Genomic DNA, 19594 nt, shown 5'->3' with positions numbered 1-19594 from the left:
TAGCCTTTGCATGGAGTGTAGCCTTTGCATGGAGTGTAGCCTTTGCATGGAGTGTAGCCTTCGCATGGAGTGTAGCCTTCGCATGGAGTGTAGCCTTTGCATGGAGTGTAGCCTTCGCATGGAGTGTAGCCTTCGCATGGAGTGTAGCCTTCGCATGGTGTGTAGCCTTCGCATGGAGTGTAGCCTTCGCATGGAGTGTAGCCTTCGCATGGAGTGTAGCCTGCGCATGGAGTGCAGCCTTTGCATGGAGTGCAGCCTTCGCATGGAGTGCAGCCTTCGCATGGAGTGCAGCCTTAGCATGGAGTGCAGCCTTCGCATGGAGTGCAGCATTCGCATGGAGTGCAGCCTTCCCATGAAGTGCAACCATCGCACTGTGTGCAGCCTTCGAACGGAGTGCAGCGTTCGCAAGAAGTGCAGCCAACGTAAGGAGCACAGCCTTTGCACAGAGTGCATTCTTTGCACAGGATGCAGCGTATGCACGGGGTGCAGCCTTCGAATGAAATGCAGTTTTCGCATGGAGTGCAGCCTTTGGATGGAGTGCAACCGTTGCTCGGAGTGCAACCTTCGCACGGAGTACAATCCTTGCTCAGAGTGCAACCTTTGCTCGGAGTGCAACCTTTGCTCGGAGTGCAACCTTCGCTCGGAGTGCAGCCTTCGCTTGGAGTGCACCCTTTTCTCGGAGTGCTGCCTTCGCAAGGCGTGCAGCCTTCACAAGGAGTGCAGCCTTTGCAAGGAGTGCAGCCTTCGCAAGGAGTGCAGCCTTCGCAAGGAGTGCAGCCTTCGCAAGGTGTGCAGCCTTTGCAAGGAGTCCAGCCTTTGCAAGGAGTGCAGCCTTCGCAAGGTGTGCTGTCCACGCAAGCCTTGCTGTCCTCGCAAGCCGTGCTGTCCTCACAAGCTTTGCAGTCCTCACAAGCTTTGCTGTCCTCGCAAGCTTTCCTGTCCTCGCAAGCTGTGCCGTCCTCGCAAGCTGAGCCCTCCTCGCAAGCTGTGCTGTCCTCGCAAGCCGTGCTGTCCTCGCAAGCTATGCTGTCCTCGCAAGCTGTGCTGTCCTCGCAAGCTGTGCTGTCCTCGCAAGCCGTGCTGTTCTCGCAAGCCGTGCTGTCCTCACAACCTGTGCTGTCCACGCAAGCTGTGCTGTCCCCGCAACCTGTGTTGTCCTCGCAAGCTGTGCTGTCCTCGCAAGCTGTGTGTCCTCGCAAGCTGTGCCGTCTTTGTAAGCTGTGCCGTCCTCGCAAGCTGTGCCGTCCTCGCAAGCTGTGCTGTCCTCGCAAGCTGTGCTGTCCTCGCAAGCTGTGCTGACCTCGCAAGCTGAGCTATCCTCGCAAGCTGTGCTCTCCTCGCAAGCTGTGCTGTCCTCGCAAGCTGTGCTGTCCTCGCAAGGTGTGCTGCCCTCGCAAGGTGTGCTGACCTAGCAAGCTGTGCTGTCCTCGCAACCTGTGCTGTCCTCGCAAGCTGTGCTGTCCTCGCAAGTTGTGCTGTCCTCGCAAGCTATGCTGTCCTCGCAAGCTGTGCTGTCCTCGCAAGCTGTGCTGTCCTCGCAAGCTGTGCTGTCCTCGCAAGCTGTGCTGAGCTCGCAAGCTGTGCTGTCCCCGCAAGCTATGCTGTCCTCGCAAGCTGTGCTGTCCTCGCAAGCTGTGCTGTCCTCGCAAGCCGTGCTGTCCTCGCAAGCCGTGCTGTCCTCGCAACCTGTGCTGTCAACGCAAGCTGTGCTGTCCCCGCAACCTGTGTTGTCCTCGCAAGCTGTGCTGTCCTCGCAAGCTGTGCTGTCCTCGCAAGCTGTGCCGTCTTTGTAAGCTGTGCCGTCCTCGCAAGCTGTGCCGTCCTCGCAAGCTGTGCTGTCCTCACAAGCTGTGCTGTCCTCGCAAGCTGTGCTGACCTCGCAAGCTGAGCTGTTCTCGCAAGCTGTGCTCTCCTCGCAAGCTGTGCTGTCCTCGCAAGCTGTGCTGCCCTCGCAAGGTGTGCTGCCCTCGCAAGGTGTGCTGACCTCGCAAGCTGTGCTGTCCTCGCAAGCTGTGCTGTCCTCGCAAGCTGTGCTGTCCTCGCAAGCTGTGCTGTCCTCGCAAGCTGTGCTGTCCTCGCTAGCTGTGCTGTCCTCGCAAGCTGTGCTGTCCTCGCAAGCTAAGCTGTCCTCGCAAGCTGTGCTGTCCTCGCAAGCTGTGCTGTCCTCGCAAGCTGTGCTGAGCTCGCAAGCTGTGCTGTCCTCGCAAGCTGTGCTGTCCTCGCAAGCTGTGCTGTCCTCGCAAGCTGTGCTGTCCTCGCAAGCTGTGCTGTCCTCGCAAGCTGTGCTGTCCTCACAAGCTTTGCTGTCCTCACAAGCTTTGCTGTCCTCACAAGCTTTGCTGTTCTCGCAAGTTGTGCTGCCTTCGCAAGTTGTGCTGTCCTCTCAAGTTGAGCTGTCCTCTCAAGTTGAGCTGTCCTCTACAGTTGAGCTGTCCTAAACAGATGGACTGTCCTCTCAAGTTGAGCTGTCCTCTCAGGTTGAGGTGTCCTCTCAGGTTGAGATTTCCTCTCAAGTTGGGCTGTACACTGAAGTTGAGCTGCCCTCTCAAGTTGAGCTGCCCTCTCAAGTTGAGCTGCCATCTCAAGTTGAGCTGCCCTCTCAAGTTGAGCTGCCCTCTCAAGTTGAGCTGCCCTCCCAAGTTGAGCTGTCCCCTCAAGTTGAGCTGTCCTCTTAAGATGAGCTGCCTTCTCTAGTTGAGCTGTCCTCTCAAGTTGAGCTGTCCCCTCAAGTTAAGCTGTCCTCTCAAGTTGAACTGTCCTCTCAAGTTGAGATGTCCTCTCAAGTTGACCTCTCCTTCAAGTTTAGCTGTCCTCTGATGTTGAGCTGTCCTCTTCAGATGAGCTGTCCTCGCTAGATGAGCTGTCCTCTCAAGTTGAGCTGCCCTTTCAAGTTGAGCTGTCCTCTCAATTTAAGCTGTCCTGTCAAGTTGAGCTGTCCTCTCAAGTTGAGCTGTCCTCTCAAGTTGAGCTGTCCTCTCAAGTTGAGCTGTCCTCTCAAGTTGAGCTGTCCTCGAAGGCCGTGCTGTCCTCGCAAGTTGTGCTGTCATCGCAAGCTGTGCTGTCCTCGAAAGCTGTGCTGTCCTCCCAAGCTGTGCTGTCCTCGCAAGCTGTGCTCTCCTCGCAAGCTGTGCTGTCCTCGCAAGCCGTGCTGTCCTTGCAAGCCGTGCTGTCCTCGCCAGGTGTGCTGTCCTCACAAGCCGTGCTGTCCTTGCAAGCCGTGCTGTCCTCGGAAGCCGTGCTGTCCACGCAAGCCTTGCTGTCCTCGCAAGCCGTGCTGTCCTCACAAGCTTTGCTGTCCTCACAAGCTTTGCTGTCCTCGCAAGCTTTCCTGTCCTTGTAAGTTGTGCTGTCCTCTCAAGTTGAGCTGTCCTCTCAGGTTGAGGTGTCCTCTCAGGTTGAGATTTCCTCTCAAGTTGAGCTGTACACTGAAGTTGAGCTGCCCTCTCAAGTTGAGCTGCCCTCTCAAGTTGAGCTGCCCTCTCAAGTTGAGCTGCCCTCTCTAGTTGAGCTGCCCTCTGAAGCTGAGCAGCCCTCTCAAGTTGAGCAGTCCTCTCAAGTTTTGCTGTCCTCTGAAGTTGAGCTGTCCTCTCAAGTTGAGCTGTCCTCTCAATTTCAGCTGTCCTCTCAAGTTGAGCTGTCCTCGCAAGCTGTGATGTCCTTGCAAGCTGTGCCATCCTCGCAAGCTGTGCCATCCTCACAAGCTGTGCTGTCCTCGCAAGCTGTCCTGTCCTCGCAAGCTATGCTGTCCTCGCAAGCTGTGCTGTCCTCGCAAGCTGTGCTGTCCTCGCAAGCCGTGCTGTCCTCGCAACCTGTGCTGTCCACGCAAGCTGTGCTGTCCCCGCAACCTGTGTTGTCCTCGCAAGCTGTGCTGTCCTCGCAAGCTGTGCTGTGCTCGCAAGCTGTGCCGTCTTTGTAAGCTGTGCCGTCCTCGCAAGCTGTGCCGTCCTCGCAAGCTGTGCTGTCCTCGCAAGCTGTGCTGTCCTCGCAAGCTGTGCTGTCCTCGCAAGCTGTGCTGTCCGCGTTAGCTGTGCTGTCCTCGCAAGCTGTGCTGTCCTCGCAAGCTGCGCTGTCCTCGCAAGCTGTACTGTCCTCGCAAGCTGTGCTGTCATCGCAAGCCTTGCTGTCCTCGCAAGCCGTGCTGTCCTCGCCGGCCGTGCTGTCTTCGCAAGCTTTGCTGTCTTCGCATGTTGTGCTTTCCTCTCAAGTAGTGCTGTCCTCTCAAGTTGAGCTGTCCTCTCAAGTTGAGCTGTCCTCTCAAGTTGAGCTGTCCTCTCAAGTTGAGCTGCCCTCTTATGTTGAGCTGTCCTCCAAAGCTGAGCTGTCCTCTCAAGTTGAGCTGTCCTCTCAAGTTGAGCTGTCCTCGCAAGCCGTGCTGTCCTCGCAAGTTGTGCTGTCATCGCAAGCTGTGCTGTCCTCGAAAGCTGTGCTGTCCTCCCAATTTGTGCTGTCCTCGCAAGCTGTGCTCTCCTCGCAAGCTGTGCTGTCCTCGCGAGCCGTGCTGTCCTTGCGACTTTTGCTGTCCTCGCAAGCTTTGCTGTCCTCGCAAGCTTTGCTGTCCTCGCGACCTTTGCTGTTCTTGCAAGTTGTGCAGTCCTCGCAAGTTGTGCTGCCCTCTCAAGTTCAGCTGTCCTCACAAGTTGAGCTGCCCTCTCAAGTTGAGCTGCCCTCTCAAGTTGAGCTGCCCTCTCAAGTTGAGCTGCCCTCTTATGTTGAGCTGTCCTCCAAAGTTGAGCTGTCCTCTCAAGTTGAGCTGTCCTCTCAAGTAATGCTGTCCTCGCAACCTGTGCTGTCCACGCAAGCTGTGCTGTCCCCGCAACCTGTGTTGTCCTCGCAAGCTGTGCTGTCCTCGCAAGCTGTGCTGTCCTCGCAAGCTGTGCCGTCTTTGTAAGCTGTGCCGTCCTCGCAAGCTGTGCCGTCCTCGCAAGCTGTGCTGTCCTCGCAAGCTGTGCTGTCCTCGCATGCTGTGCTGACCTCGCAAGCTGAGCTGTCCTCGCAAGCTGTGCTCTCCTCGCAAGCTGTGCTGTCCTCGCAAGCTGTGCTGTCCTGGCAAGGTGTGCTGCCCTCGCAAGGTGTGCTGACCTCGCAAGCTGTGCTGTCCTCGCAAGCTGTGCTGTCCTCGCAAGCTGTGCTGTCCTCGCAAGTTGTCCTGTCCTCGCAAGCTGTGCTGTCCTCGCAAGCTGTGCTGTCCTCGCAAGCTGTGCTGTCCTCGCAAGCTGTGCTGTCCTCGCAAGCTGTGCTGAGCTCGCAAGCTGTGCTGTCCTCGCAAGCTGTGCTGTCCTCGCAAGCTGTGCTGTCCTCGCAAGCCGTGCTGTCCTCGCAAGCCGTGCTGTCCTCGCAACCTGTGCTGTCCACGCAAGCTGTGCTGTCCCCACAACCTGTGTTGTCCTCGCAAGCTGTGCTGTCCTCGCAAGCTGTGCTGTCCTCGCAAGCTGTGCCGTCTTTGTAAGCTGTGCCGTCCTCGCAAGCTGTGCCGCCCTCGCAAGCTGTGCTGTCCTCACAAGCTGTGCTGTCCTCGCAAGCTGTGCTGACCTCGCAAGCTGAGCTGTTCTCACAAGCTGTGCTCTCCTCGCAAGCTGTGCTGTCCTCGCAAGCTATGCTGTCCTCGCAAGGTGTGCTGCCCTCGCAAGGTGTGCTGACCTCGCAAGCTGTGCTGTCCTCTCAAGCTGTGCTGTCTCCGCAAGCTGTGCTGTCCTCGCAAGCTGTGCTGTCCTCGCAAGCTGTGCTGTCCTCGCTAACTGTGCTGTCCTCGCAAGCTGTGCTGTCCTCACAAGCTGTGCTGTCCTCGCAAGCTGTGCTGTCCTCACAAGCTTTGCTGTCCTCACAAGCTTTGCTGTCCTCACAAGCTTTGCTGTCCTCGCAAGCTTTGCTGTCCTCGCAAGTTGTGCTGCCTTCGCAAGTTGTGCTGTCCTCTCAAGTTGAGCTGTCCTCTCAAGTTGAGCTGTCCTCTACAGTTGAGCTGTCCTATACAGATGGACTGTCCTCTCAAGTTGAGCTGTCCTCTCAGGTTGAGGTGTCCTCTCAGGTTGAGATTTCCTCTCAAGTTGGGCTGTACACTGAAGTTGAGCTGCCCTCTCAAGTTGAGCTGCCCTCTCAAGTTGAGCTGCCATCTCAAGTTGAGCTGCCCTCTCAAGTTGAGCTGTCCTCTCAAGTTGTGCTGTCCTCTCAAGTTGAGCTATCCTCTCAAGTTGAGCTATCCTCTCAAGTTGAGCTATCCTCTCAAGTTGAGCTATCCTCTCAAGTTGAGCTATCCTCTCAAGTTGAGCTATCCTCTCAAGTTAAGCTATCCACTCAAGTTGAGCTATCCTCTCAAGTTGAGCTGTCCTCGCAAGCTGTGCTGTCCTCGCAAGCTGTGCTGTCCTCTCAAGTTGTGCTGTCCTCTCAAGTTGAGCTGTCCTCGCAAGCTGTGCTGTCCTCGCAAGCTGTGCTGTCCTCGCAAGCTGTGCTGTCCTCGCAAGCTGTGTTGTTCTCGCAACTTTTACTGTCCCCACAAGGTGTGCTTCCCTCGCAAGGTGTGCTGTCCTTGCAATGTGTGCTGTGCTGTCCTCAAAGTATGCTGTGTTCACAAGGTCACATACACTAACTACGTGTTCTGTCATTGTGAGGATTGCAAAAGCATCTGTTACTCAACTTGCAAGAGTTACCTTGCATGGAGAAGTGACTGCTTACCCAACACTTACTCTGTACATTAGAGATACTGTGCATGCAAGAGTTGCAGCACACACTATTCATGTTCTATCAGGTAAAACCGCTGAATGTGAAGTTCTTCCTATTCATTTTAGTGTATCTGTACATGCAAGTGTTACTATATACATTAAGGTTGCTGCAAATGAAACAGTTACTGAACGTACTAGAGTAATGGCATCCACTAGGTTAATCAAAAAGTTTGTTGTCCTCGCAAGCTGTGCTGTCCTTGCAACCTGTGCTGTCCTCGCAAGCTGTGCTGTCCTCTCAAGCTGTGCTGTCCTTTCAAGCTGTGCTGTCCTCGCAAGTTGTGCTGTACTCGCAACTTGTGCAGTACTGTCAACTTGTGCTGTCCTCACAAGTTGTGCTGTACTCGCAACTTGTGCAGCACTGTCAACTTGTGCTGTCCTCACAAGTTGTGCTGTCCTCGCAAATTGCGCTGTCCCCACAAATTGTGCTGTCCCCGCAAGGTGTGCTTCCCACACAAGGTGTGCTGTCCTTGCAATGTGTGCTGTGCTGTCATCAAAAAGTATGCTGTGTTCACAAGGTCAGATACACTAACTACATGTTCTGTCATTGTGAGGATTGCCGGTGTCAATATCTGTGCCGTCAATGTAAGCTGTACTGTCCTCACAGATTTTGCACTCATCATAAGGTGAGCAGGAATGGCATGGCACAATATGCACTTATCAGAAAATGTGTTTTTCCTCCCAACATGTTGTACCTTAATATGGTGTTCTGTCCTCGCTTCTTTAACGGTCCTGAAAATATTTGCTGTTCTCATAAGATACGCCGTCCTCAAAAAGTATGCTGCTGCACAAGGTGTGTTGTCCTCGAAAGATGTCCTTTCCTTGCGGGCTGTTTTGTCCTTGCAAGGGGTGTGCATTCTGTGCAAGGTGAGCTGTCCTCACTGGTTGTGCTGTCCATGAAAATTATTCTGCCCCCCACATGGTGAGCTGTACTGCCAACATGTGCTAACCTCATAATGAGTGCAGCAATCAGAAGGCATGCAGTCATTGGAACACATAATTTTTCACAAAATATGCCATCTTCATATATTGTCCTATCCCCACACAGTGTACTAACATTACAAGGCATTCTCTCCTCATGGGGTAAGCCTCCCTTATAAAATGTCCTCTCATTCCAACATGTGCTCTCCCTTTAAGGTGTGCGGACTGCCTAAAGTGAGCTGTCCCCTGCATATCTGCCATCTTCTTAACACTTGATGTACTCAGTAGGTGTGCAATTTTATTGGTGTCTTGTGTTCTGAAGGTGTCTTTGCAGGGCGAGCTGTCTTCACAAGGCATCCTAACTTCACAGGTGTGCAGTCTTCACTAAGTGTGCAGTGCTTGTGAGGTGTGCTGTCCCTGCATGGTGTGCAATCCTCACATGGTGTGCCATCTTCGAATGATGTGCCATCCTCGAATGGTGTGCCGTCCTCGAATGGTGTGCCGTCCTCGAATGGTGTGCCGTCCTCGAATGGTGTGTCGTCCTCGAATGGTGTGCCGTCCTCGAATGGAGTGCCGTCCTCGAATGGTGTGCCGTCCTCGCTTGGTGTGCCGTCCTCGCTTGGTGTGCCGTCCTCGCAAGGTGTGCCGTCCTCGCAAGGTGTGCCGTCCTCGCAAGGTGTGCCGTCCTCGCAAGGTGTGCCGTCCTCGCAAGGTGTGCCGTCCTCGCAAGGTGTGCCGTCCTCGCAAGCTGTGCCGTCCGCGCAAGGTGTGCCGTCCGCGCAAGGTGTGCCGTCCGCGCAAGGTGTGCCGTCCGCGCAAGGTGTGCCGTCCGCGCAAGGTGTGCCGTCCGCGCAAGGTGTGCCGTCCGCGCAAGGTGTGCCGTCCTCGCTTGGTGTGCCGTCCTCGCTTGGTGTGCCATCCTCGCTTGGTGTGCCGTCCTCGCTTGGTGTGCCGTCCTCGCTTGGTGTGCCGTCCTCGCAAGGTGTGCCGTCCTCGCAAGGTGTGCCGTCCTCGCTTGGTGTGCCGTCCTCGCTTGGTGTGCCGTCCTCGCTTGGTGTGCCGTCCTCGCTTGGTGTGCCGTCCTCGCTTGGTGTGCCGTCCTCGCTTGGTGTGCCGTCCTCCCTTCGTGTGCCGTCCTCGCTTGGTGTGCCGTCCTCGCTTGGTGTGCCGTCTTCGCGAGGTGTGCCATCCTTGCAAGCTGTGCTGTACTCACATACAATGCATGACAAGCCCACCTTGCAGAGCAAGCTGAGCTCACATTGTGTGGTTCTACCATCCCAAGATGTTCTGTCCTCACATAATGCGCTGTCCTCAGTAGGGATGCTGCCCTCAAAAGGAGTGGTGTCCACGCTTCACGTTCTGTCCTTCAATAGAGTCACTTCCTAATAGTATGTGCCATCTCCCATCAGTGTAGTCTCTCACAATCTGTACTGTCTTTCGAATGTGTGTTGCCCCTGGTAGCTGTGCTTCCCTTTCATGGTGAGCTGTGAGGTGCGCTGACAAGTGCGACTGATATCAGAATGTATGCTCCTCTACCTGTAGCAACATGTCTCTTTCTTAAATTAACTTCCTCACAATCTGGGATTATTTCATTAAGAGAGTTATCGCACAAGGTGTACTGCCTACACGTCATGATGCTTGGACATGGTTTGCAGTCCTTACACTGCATGACGTCCACAAAGATCTTCTCACTTAATAGGAGTGATGAAATCAGACTATGCAGTAATAACAGTGTGTAAAGACTTTGCAAGGTGTGCAGAATTTTTAAGGAGTGCAGCCCTTGCAAAGAGTGAGACTTTCAATGACTGTAGCCTTCTCAATGACTGCAACGTTCACATTGAGTGCAGCCTCCGCAGGGAGTGCAGCCTCCACATGGAGTGTAGTCTCTGCATGGAGTGCAGCCGTCACTAGGAGTACACATTTCGCAGAAAATGTAGCCTCCACACGGAGTACACCCTTCGCACAGAGTTCAGTCTTTGCATGCAGTGCAGCAGGTTTCACACAGAGTGCAGCCCTCGAACAGAGTGCAGCCCTCGAACAGAGTGCAGCCTTCGCATGGAGTGTAGCCTTCGCATGGAGTGTAGCCTTTGCATGGAGTGTAGCCATTGCATGGAGTGTAGCCTTTGCATGGAGTGTAGCCATTGCATGGAGTGTAGCCTTTGCATGGAGTGTAGCCTTTGCATGGAGTGTAGCCTTTGCATGGAGTGTAGCCTTCGCATGGAGTGTAGCCTTCGCATGGAGTGTAGCCTTTGCATGGAGTGTAGCCTTCGCATGGAGTGTAGCCTTCGCATGGAGTGTAGCCTTCGCATGGTGTGTAGCCTTCGCATGGAGTGTAGCCTTCGCATGGAGTGTAGCCTTCGCATGGAGTGTAGCCTGCGCATGGAGTGCAGCCTTTGCATGGAGTGCAGCCTTCGCATGGAGTGCAGCCTTCGCATGGAGTGCAGCCTTAGCATGGAGTGCAGCCTTCGCATGGAGTGCAGCATTCGCATGGAGTGCAGCCTTCCCATGAAGTGCAACCATCGCACTGTGTGCAGCCTTCGAACGGAGTGCAGCGTTCGCAAGAAGTGCAGCCAACGTAAGGAGCACAGCCTTTGCACAGAGTGCATTCTTTGCACAGGATGCAGCGTATGCACGGGGTGCAGCCTTCGAATGAAATGCAGTTTTCGCATGGAGTGCAGCCTTTGGATGGAGTGCAACCGTTGCTCGGAGTGCAACCTTCGCACGGAGTACAATCCTTGCTCAGAGTGCAACCTTTGCTCGGAGTGCAACCTTTGCTCGGAGTGCAACCTTCGCTCGGAGTGCAGCCTTCGCTTGGAGTGCACCCTTTTCTCGGAGTGCTGCCTTCGCAAGGCGTGCAGCCTTCACAAGGAGTGCAGCCTTTGCAAGGAGTGCAGCCTTCGCAAGGAGTGCAGCCTTCGCAAGGAGTGCAGCCTTCGCAAGGTGTGCAGCCTTTGCAAGGAGTCCAGCCTTTGCAAGGAGTGCAGCCTTCGCAAGGTGTGCTGTCCACGCAAGCCTTGCTGTCCTCGCAAGCCGTGCTGTCCTCACAAGCTTTGCAGTCCTCACAAGCTTTGCTGTCCTCGCAAGCTTTCCTGTCCTCGCAAGCTGTGCCGTCCTCGCAAGCTGAGCCCTCCTCGCAAGCTGTGCTGTCCTCGCAAGCCGTGCTGTCCTCGCAAGCTATGCTGTCCTCGCAAGCTGTGCTGTCCTCGCAAGCTGTGCTGTCCTCGCAAGCCGTGCTGTTCTCGCAAGCCGTGCTGTCCTCACAACCTGTGCTGTCCACGCAAGCTGTGCTGTCCCCGCAACCTGTGTTGTCCTCGCAAGCTGTGCTGTCCTCGCAAGCTGTGTGTCCTCGCAAGCTGTGCCGTCTTTGTAAGCTGTGCCGTCCTCGCAAGCTGTGCCGTCCTCGCAAGCTGTGCTGTCCTCGCAAGCTGTGCTGTCCTCGCAAGCTGTGCTGACCTCGCAAGCTGAGCTATCCTCGCAAGCTGTGCTCTCCTCGCAAGCTGTGCTGTCCTCGCAAGCTGTGCTGTCCTCGCAAGGTGTGCTGCCCTCGCAAGGTGTGCTGACCTAGCAAGCTGTGCTGTCCTCGCAACCTGTGCTGTCCTCGCAAGCTGTGCTGTCCTCGCAAGTTGTGCTGTCCTCGCAAGCTATGCTGTCCTCGCAAGCTGTGCTGTCCTCGCAAGCTGTGCTGTCCTCGCAAGCTGTGCTGTCCTCGCAAGCTGTGCTGAGCTCGCAAGCTGTGCTGTCCCCGCAAGCTATGCTGTCCTCGCAAGCTGTGCTGTCCTCGCAAGCTGTGCTGTCCTCGCAAGCCGTGCTGTCCTCGCAAGCCGTGCTGTCCTCGCAACCTGTGCTGTCAACGCAAGCTGTGCTGTCCCCGCAACCTGTGTTGTCCTCGCAAGCTGTGCTGTCCTCGCAAGCTGTGCTGTCCTCGCAAGCTGTGCCGTCTTTGTAAGCTGTGCCGTCCTCGCAAGCTGTGCCGTCCTCGCAAGCTGTGCTGTCCTCACAAGCTGTGCTGTCCTCGCAAGCTGTGCTGACCTCGCAAGCTGAGCTGTTCTCGCAAGCTGTGCTCTCCTCGCAAGCTGTGCTGTCCTCGCAAGCTGTGCTGCCCTCGCAAGGTGTGCTGCCCTCGCAAGGTGTGCTGACCTCGCAAGCTGTGCTGTCCTCGCAAGCTGTGCTGTCCTCGCAAGCTGTGCTGTCCTCGCAAGCTGTGCTGTCCTCGCAAGCTGTGCTGTCCTCGCTAGCTGTGCTGTCCTCGCAAGCTGTGCTGTCCTCGCAAGCTAAGCTGTCCTCGCAAGCTGTGCTGTCCTCGCAAGCTGTGCTGTCCTCGCAAGCTGTGCTGAGCTCGCAAGCTGTGCTGTCCTCGCAAGCTGTGCTGTCCTCGCAAGCTGTGCTGTCCTCGCAAGCTGTGCTGTCCTCGCAAGCTGTGCTGTCCTCGCAAGCTGTGCTGTCCTCACAAGCTTTGCTGTCCTCACAAGCTTTGCTGTCCTCACAAGCTTTGCTGTTCTCGCAAGTTGTGCTGCCTTCGCAAGTTGTGCTGTCCTCTCAAGTTGAGCTGTCCTCTCAAGTTGAGCTGTCCTCTACAGTTGAGCTGTCCTAAACAGATGGACTGTCCTCTCAAGTTGAGCTGTCCTCTCAGGTTGAGGTGTCCTCTCAGGTTGAGATTTCCTCTCAAGTTGGGCTGTACACTGAAGTTGAGCTGCCCTCTCAAGTTGAGCTGCCCTCTCAAGTTGAGCTGCCATCTCAAGTTGAGCTGCCCTCTCAAGTTGAGCTGCCCTCTCAAGTTGAGCTGCCCTCCCAAGTTGAGCTGTCCCCTCAAGTTGAGCTGTCCTCTTAAGATGAGCTGCCTTCTCTAGTTGAGCTGTCCTCTCAAGTTGAGCTGTCCCCTCAAGTTAAGCTGTCCTCTCAAGTTGAACTGTCCTCTCAAGTTGAGATGTCCTCTCAAGTTGACCTCTCCTTCAAGTTTAGCTGTCCTCTGATGTTGAGCTGTCCTCTTCAGATGAGCTGTCCTCGCTAGATGAGCTGTCCTCTCAAGTTGAGCTGCCCTTTCAAGTTGAGCTGTCCTCTCAATTTAAGCTGTCCTGTCAAGTTGAGCTGTCCTCTCAAGTTGAGCTGTCCTCTCAAGTTGAGCTGTCCTCTCAAGTTGAGCTGTCCTCTCAAGTTGAGCTGTCCTCGAAGGCCGTGCTGTCCTCGCAAGTTGTGCTGTCATCGCAAGCTGTGCTGTCCTCGAAAGCTGTGCTGTCCTCCCAAGCTGTGCTGTCCTCGCAAGCTGTGCTCTCCTCGCAAGCTGTGCTGTCCTCGCAAGCCGTGCTGTCCTTGCAAGCCGTGCTGTCCTCGCCAGGTGTGCTGTCCTCACAAGCCGTGCTGTCCTTGCAAGCCGTGCTGTCCTCGGAAGCCGTGCTGTCCACGCAAGCCTTGCTGTCCTCGCAAGCCGTGCTGTCCTCACAAGCTTTGCTGTCCTCACAAGCTTTGCTGTCCTCGCAAGCTTTCCTGTCCTTGTAAGTTGTGCTGTCCTCTCAAGTTGAGCTGTCCTCTCAGGTTGAGGTGTCCTCTCAGGTTGAGATTTCCTCTCAAGTTGAGCTGTACACTGAAGTTGAGCTGCCCTCTCAAGTTGAGCTGCCCTCTCAAGTTGAGCTGCCCTCTCAAGTTGAGCTGCCCTCTCTAGTTGAGCTGCCCTCTGAAGCTGAGCAGCCCTCTCAAGTTGAGCAGTCCTCTCAAGTTTTGCTGTCCTCTGAAGTTGAGCTGTCCTCTCAAGTTGAGCTGTCCTCTCAATTTCAGCTGTCCTCTCAAGTTGAGCTGTCCTCGCAAGCTGTGATGTCCTTGCAAGCTGTGCCATCCTCGCAAGCTGTGCCATCCTCACAAGCTGTGCTGTCCTCGCAAGCTGTCCTGTCCTCGCAAGCTATGCTGTCCTCGCAAGCTGTGCTGTCCTCGCAAGCTGTGCTGTCCTCGCAAGCCGTGCTGTCCTCGCAACCTGTGCTGTCCACGCAAGCTGTGCTGTCCCCGCAACCTGTGTTGTCCTCGCAAGCTGTGCTGTCCTCGCAAGCTGTGCTGTGCTCGCAAGCTGTGCCGTCTTTGTAAGCTGTGCCGTCCTCGCAAGCTGTGCCGTCCTCGCAAGCTGTGCTGTCCTCGCAAGCTGTGCTGTCCTCGCAAGCTGTGCTGTCCTCGCAAGCTGTGCTGTCCGCGTTAGCTGTGCTGTCCTCGCAAGCTGTGCTGTCCTCGCAAGCTGCGCTGTCCTCGCAAGCTGTACTGTCCTCGCAAGCTGTGCTGTCATCGCAAGCCTTGCTGTCCTCGCAAGCCGTGCTGTCCTCGCCGGCCGTGCTGTCTTCGCAAGCTTTGCTGTCTTCGCATGTTGTGCTTTCCTCTCAAGTAGTGCTGTCCTCTCAAGTTGAGCTGTCCTCTCAAGTTGAGCTGTCCTCTCAAGTTGAGCTGTCCTCTCAAGTTGAGCTGCCCTCTTATGTTGAGCTGTCCTCCAAAGCTGAGCTGTCCTCTCAAGTTGAGCTGTCCTCTCAAGTTGAGCTGTCCTCGCAAGCCGTGCTGTCCTCGCAAGTTGTGCTGTCATCGCAAGCTGTGCTGTCCTCGAAAGCTGTGCTGTCCTCCCAATTTGTGCTGTCCTCGCAAGCTGTGCTCTCCTCGCAAGCTGTGCTGTCCTCGCGAGCCGTGCTGTCCTTGCGACTTTTGCTGTCCTCGCAAGCTTTGCTGTCCTCGCAAGCTTTGCTGTCCTCGCGACCTTTGCTGTTCTTGCAAGTTGTGCAGTCCTCGCAAGTTGTGCTGCCCTCTCAAGTTCAGCTGTCCTCACAAGTTGAGCTGCCCTCTCAAGTTGAGCTGCCCTCTCAAGTTGAGCTGCCCTCTCAAGTTGAGCTGCCCTCTTATGTTGAGCTGTCCTCCAAAGTTGAGCTGTCCTCTCAAGTTGAGCTGTCCTCTCAAGTAATGCTGTCCTCGCAACCTGTGCTGTCCACGCAAGCTGTGCTGTCCCCGCAACCTGTGTTGTCCTCGCAAGCTGTGCTGTCCTCGCAAGCTGTGCTGTCCTCGCAAGCTGTGCCGTCTTTGTAAGCTGTGCCGTCCTCGCAAGCTGTGCCGTCCTCGCAAGCTGTGCTGTCCTCGCAAGCTGTGCTGTCCTCGCATGCTGTGCTGACCTCGCAAGCTGAGCTGTCCTCGCAAGCTGTGCTCTCCTCGCAAGCTGTGCTGTCCTCGCAAGCTGTGCTGTCCTGGCAAGGTGTGCTGCCCTCGCAAGGTGTGCTGACCTCGCAAGCTGTGCTGTCCTCGCAAGCTGTGCTGTCCTCGCAAGCTGTGCTGTCCTCGCAAGTTGTCCTGTCCTCGCAAGCTGTGCTGTCCTCGCAAGCTGTGCTGTCCTCGCAAGCTGTGCTGTCCTCGCAAGCTGTGCTGTCCTCGCAAGCTGTGCTGAGCTCGCAAGCTGTGCTGTCCTCGCAAGCTGTGCTGTCCTCGCAAGCTGTGCTGTCCTCGCAAGCCGTGCTGTCCTCGCAAGCCGTGCTGTCCTCGCAACCTGTGCTGTCCACGCAAGCTGTGCTGTCCCCACAACCTGTGTTGTCCTCGCAAGCTGTGCTGTCCTCGCAAGCTGTGCTGTCCTCGCAAGCTGTGCCGTCTTTGTAAGCTGTGCCGTCCTCGCAAGCTGTGCCGCCCTCGCAAGCTGTGCTGTCCTCACAAGCTGTGCTGTCCTCGCAAGCTGTGCTGACCTCGCAAGCTGAGCTGTTCTCACAAGCTGTGCTCTCCTCGCAAGCTGTGCTGTCCTCGCAAGCTATGCTGTCCTCGCAAGGTGTGCTGCCCTCGCAAGGTGTGCTGACCTCGCAAGCTGTGCTGTCCTCTCAAGCTGTGCTGTCTCCGCAAGCTGTGCTGTCCTCGCAAGCTGTGCTGTCCTCGCAAGCTGTGCTGTCCTCGCTAACTGTGCTGTCCTCGCAAGCTGTGCTGTCCTCACAAGCTGTGCTGTCCTCGCAAGCTGTGCTGTCCTCACAAGCTTTGCTGTCCTCACAAGCTTTGCTGTCCTCACAAGCTTTGCTGTCCTCGCAAGCTTTGCTGTCCTCGCAAGTTGTGCTGCCTTCGCAAGTTGTGCTGTCCTCTCAAGTTGAGCTGTCCTCTCAAGTTGAGCTGTCCTCTACAGTTGAGCTGTCCTATACAGATGGACTGTCCTCTCAAGTTGAGCTGTCCTCTCAGGTTGAGGTGTCCTCTCAGGTTGAGATTTCCTCTCAAGTTGGGCTGTACACTGAAGTTGAGCTGCCCTCTCAAGTTGAGCTGCCCTCTCAAGTTGAGCTGCCATCTCAAGTTGAGCTGCCCTCTCAAGTTGAGCTGTCCTCTCAAGTTGTGCTGTCCTCTCAAGTTGAGCTATCCTCTCAAGTTGAGCTATCCTCTCAAGTTGAGCTATCCTCTCAAGTTGAGCTATCCTCTCAAGTTGAGCTATCCTCTCAAGTTGAGCTATCCTCTCAAGTTAAGCTATCCACTCAAGTTGAGCTATCCTCTCAAGTTGAGCTGTCCTCGCAAGCTGTGCTGTCCTCGCAAGCTGTGCTGTCCTCTCAAGTTGTGCTGTCCTCTCAAGTTGAGCTGTCCTCGCAAGCTGTGCTGTCCTCGCAAGCTGTGCTGTCCTCGCAAGCTGTGCTGTCCTCGCAAGCTGTGTTGTTCTCGCAACTTTTACTGTCCCCACAAGGTGTGCTTCCCTCGCAAGGTGTGCTGTCCTTGCAATGTGTGCTGTGCTGTCCTCAAAGTATGCTGTGTTCACAAGGTCACATACACTAACTACGTGTTCTGTCATTGTGAGGATTGCAAAAGCATCTGTTACTCAACTTGCAAGAGTTACCTTGCATGGAGAAGTGACTGCTTACCCAACACTTACTCTGTACATTAGAGATACTGTGCATGCAAGAGTTGCAGCACACACTATTCATGTTCTATCAGGTAAAACCGCTGAATGTGAAGTTCTTCCTATTCATTTTAGTGTATCTGTACATGCAAGTGTTACTATATACATTAAGGTTGCTGCAAATGAAACAGTTACTGAACGTACTAGAGTAATGGCATCCACTAGGTTAATCAAAAAGTTTGTTGTCCTCGCAAGCTGTGCTGTCCTTGCAACCTGTGCTGTCCTCGCAAGCTGTGCTGTCCTCTCAAGCTGTGCTGTCCTTTCAAGCTGTGCTGTCCTCGCAAGTTGTGCTGTACTCGCAACTTGTGCAGTACTGTCAACTTGTGCTGTCCTCACAAGTTGTGCTGTACTCGCAACTTGTGCAGCACTGTCAACTTGTGCTGTCCTCACAAGTTGTGCTGTCCTCGCAAATTGCGCTGTCCCCACAAATTGTGCTGTCCCCGCAAGGTGTGCTTCCCACACAAGGTGTGCTGTCCTTGCAATGTGTGCTGTGCTGTCATCAAAAAGTATGCTGTGTTCACAAGGTCAGATACACTAACTACATGTTCTGTCATTGTGAGGATTGCCGGTGTCAATATCTGTGCCGTCAATGTAAGCTGTACTGTCCTCACAGATTTTGCACTCATCATAAGGTGAGCAGGAATGGCATGGCACAATATGCACTTATCAGAAAATGTGTTTTTCCTCCCAACATGTTGTACCTTAATATGGTGTTCTGTCCTCGCTTCTTTAACGGTCCTGAAATATTTGCTGTTCTCATAAGATACGCCGTCCTCAAAAAGTATGCTGCTGCACAAGGTGTGTTGTCCTCGAAAGATGTCCTTTCCTTGCGGGCTGTTTTGTCCTTGCAAGGGGTGTGCATTCTGTGCAAGGTGAGCTGTCCTCACTGGTTGTGCTGTCCATGAAAATTATTCTGCCCCCCACATGGTGAGCTGTACTGCCAACATGTGCTAACCTCATAATGAGTGCAGCAATCAGAAGGCATGCAGTCATTGGAACACATAATTTTTCACAAAATATGCCATCTTCATATATTGTCCTATCCCCACACAGTGTACTAACATTACAAGGCATTCTCTCCTCATGGGGTAAGCCTCCCTTATAAAATGTCCTCTCATTCCAACATGTGCTCTCCCTTTAAGGTGTGCGGACTGCCTAAAGTGAGCTGTCCCCTGCATATCTGCCATCTTCTTAACACTTGATGTACTCAGTAGGTGTGCAATTTTATTGGTGTCTTGTGTTCTGAAGGTGTCTTTGCAGGGCGAGCTGTCTTCACAAGGCATCCTAACTTCACAGGTGTGCAGTCTTCACTAAGTGTGCAGTGCTTGTGAGGTGTGCTGTCCCTGCATGGTGTGCAATCCTCACATGGTGTGCCATCTTCGAATGATGTGCCATCCTCGAATGGTGTGCCGTCCTCGAATGGTGTGCCGTCCTCGAATGGTGTGCCGTCCTCGAATGGTGTGTCGTCCTCGAATGGTGTGCCGTCCTCGAATGGAGTGCCGTCCTCGAATGGTGTGCCGTCCTCGCTTGGTGTGCCGTCCTCGCTTGGTGTGCCGTCCTCGCAAGGTGTGCCGTCCTCGCAAGGTGTGCCGTCCTCGCAAGGTGTGCCGTCCTCGCAAGGTGTGCCGTCCTCGCAAGGTGTGCCGTCCTCGCAAGGTGTGCCGTCCTCGCAAGCTGTGCCGTCCGCGCAAGGTGTGCCGTCCGCGCAAGGTGTGCCGTCCGCGCAAGGTGTGCCGTCCGCGCAAGGTGTGCCGTCCGCGCAAGGTGTGCCGTCCGCGCAAGGTGTGCCGTCCGCGCAAGGTGTGCCGTCCTCGCTTGGTGTGCCGTCCTCGCTTGGTGTGCCATCCTCGCTTGGTGTGCCGTCCTCGCTTGGTGTGCCGTCCTCGCTTGGTGTGCCGTCCTCGCAAGGTGTGCCGTCCTCGCAAGGTGTGCCGTCCTCGCTTGGTGTGCCGTCCTCGCTTGGTGTGCCGTCCTCGCTTGGTGTGCCGTCCTCGCTTGGTGTGCCGTCCTCGCTTGGTGTGCCGTCCTCGCTTGGTGTGCCGTCCTCCCTTCGTGTGCCGTCCTCGCTTGGTGTGCCGTCCTCGCTTGGTGTGCCGTCTTCGCGAGGTGTGCCATCCTTGCAAGCTGTGCTGTACTCACATACAATGCATGACAAGCCCACCTTGCAGAGCAAGCTGAGCTCACATTGTGTGGTTCTACCATCCCAAGATGTTCTGTCCTCACATAATGCGCTGTCCTCAGTAGGGATGCTGCCCTCAAAAGGAGTGGTGTCCACGCTTCACGTTCTGTCCTTCAATAGAGTCACTTCCTAATAGTATGTGCCATCTCCCATCAGTGTAGTCTCTCACAATCTGTACTGTCTTTCGAATGTGTGTTGCCCCTGGTAGCTGTGCTTCCCTTTCATGGTGAGCTGTGAGGTGCGCTGACAAGTGCGACTGATATCAGAATGTATGCTCCTCTACCTGTAGCAACATGTCTCTTTCTTAAATTAACTTCCTCACAATCTGGGATTATTTCATTAAGAGAGTTATCGCACAAGGTGTACTGCCTACACGTCATGATGCTTGGACATGGTTTGCAGTCCTTACACTGCATGACGTCCACAAAGATCTTCTCACTTAATAGGAGTGATGAAATCAGACTATGCAGTAATAACAGTGTGTAAAGACTTTGCAAGGTGTGCAGAATTTTTAAGGAGTGCAGCCCTTGCAAAGAGTGAGACTTTCAATGACTGTAGCCTTCTCAATGACTGCAACGTTCACATTGAGTGCAGCCTCCGCAGGGAGTGCAGCCTCCACATGGAGTGTAGTCTCTGCATGGAGTGCAGCCGTCACTAGGAGTACACATTTCGCAGAAAATGTAGCCTCCACACGGAGTACACCCTTCGCACAGAGTTCAGTCTTTGCATGCAGTGCAGCAGGTTTCACACAGAGTGCAGCCCTCGAACAGAGTGCAGCCCTCGAACAGAGTGCAGCCTTCGCATGGAGTGTAGCCTTCGCATGGAGTGTAGCCTTTGCATGGAGTGTAGCCATTGCATGGAGTGTAGCCTTTGCATGGAGTGTAGCCATTGCATGGAGTGTAGCCTTTGCATGGAGTGTAGCCTTTG

The 19594-nt window shown here is 54.8% G+C and overlaps 4 protein-coding genes across 4 annotated transcripts; all 4 read right to left on the bottom strand.

The window, feature by feature from the left end:
* Positions 1-1408: 1408 nt before the first annotated feature.
* LOC124592111 (prestalk protein-like) lies at positions 1409-2580 on the bottom strand. The gene is made up of 2 exons (XM_047131801.1): positions 2526-2580; positions 1409-2361 (listed from the first exon to the last, which is right to left on the bottom strand). Exons 1-2 carry the CDS (start codon positions 2578-2580, stop codon positions 1409-1411), a joined length of 1008 nt encoding a protein of 335 aa, XP_046987757.1.
* Positions 2581-4758: 2178 nt separating this feature from the next.
* On the bottom strand, positions 4759-9264 carry LOC124592110. The gene is made up of 5 exons (XM_047131800.1): positions 9168-9264; positions 7995-8829; positions 6849-7197; positions 5841-6100; positions 4759-5614 (listed from the first exon to the last, which is right to left on the bottom strand). The coding sequence occupies exons 1-5, from the start codon at positions 9262-9264 to the stop codon at positions 4759-4761; spliced, it is 2397 nt and encodes a 798-aa protein (XP_046987756.1).
* A 1928-nt stretch (positions 9265-11192) lies between these two features.
* On the bottom strand, positions 11193-12364 carry LOC124592109 (prestalk protein-like). Its single transcript, XM_047131799.1, has 2 exons — positions 12310-12364; positions 11193-12145 (listed from the first exon to the last, which is right to left on the bottom strand). The coding sequence occupies exons 1-2, from the start codon at positions 12362-12364 to the stop codon at positions 11193-11195; spliced, it is 1008 nt and encodes a 335-aa protein (XP_046987755.1).
* A 5331-nt stretch (positions 12365-17695) lies between these two features.
* On the bottom strand, positions 17696-19047 carry LOC124592108 (collagen alpha-1(IV) chain-like). Its single transcript, XM_047131798.1, has 2 exons — positions 18951-19047; positions 17696-18612 (listed from the first exon to the last, which is right to left on the bottom strand). Exons 1-2 carry the CDS (start codon positions 19045-19047, stop codon positions 17696-17698), a joined length of 1014 nt encoding a protein of 337 aa, XP_046987754.1.
* Positions 19048-19594: the final 547 nt, after the last annotated feature.

Source organism: Schistocerca americana, unplaced genomic scaffold (assembly GCF_021461395.2).
Source record: "Schistocerca americana isolate TAMUIC-IGC-003095 unplaced genomic scaffold, iqSchAmer2.1 HiC_scaffold_906, whole genome shotgun sequence".
Classification (NCBI taxonomy): domain Eukaryota; kingdom Metazoa; phylum Arthropoda; class Insecta; order Orthoptera; family Acrididae; genus Schistocerca; species Schistocerca americana.
Note: the sequence above shows the minus strand (reverse complement) of the source record. Positions and strands in the feature narration are given on the sequence as shown.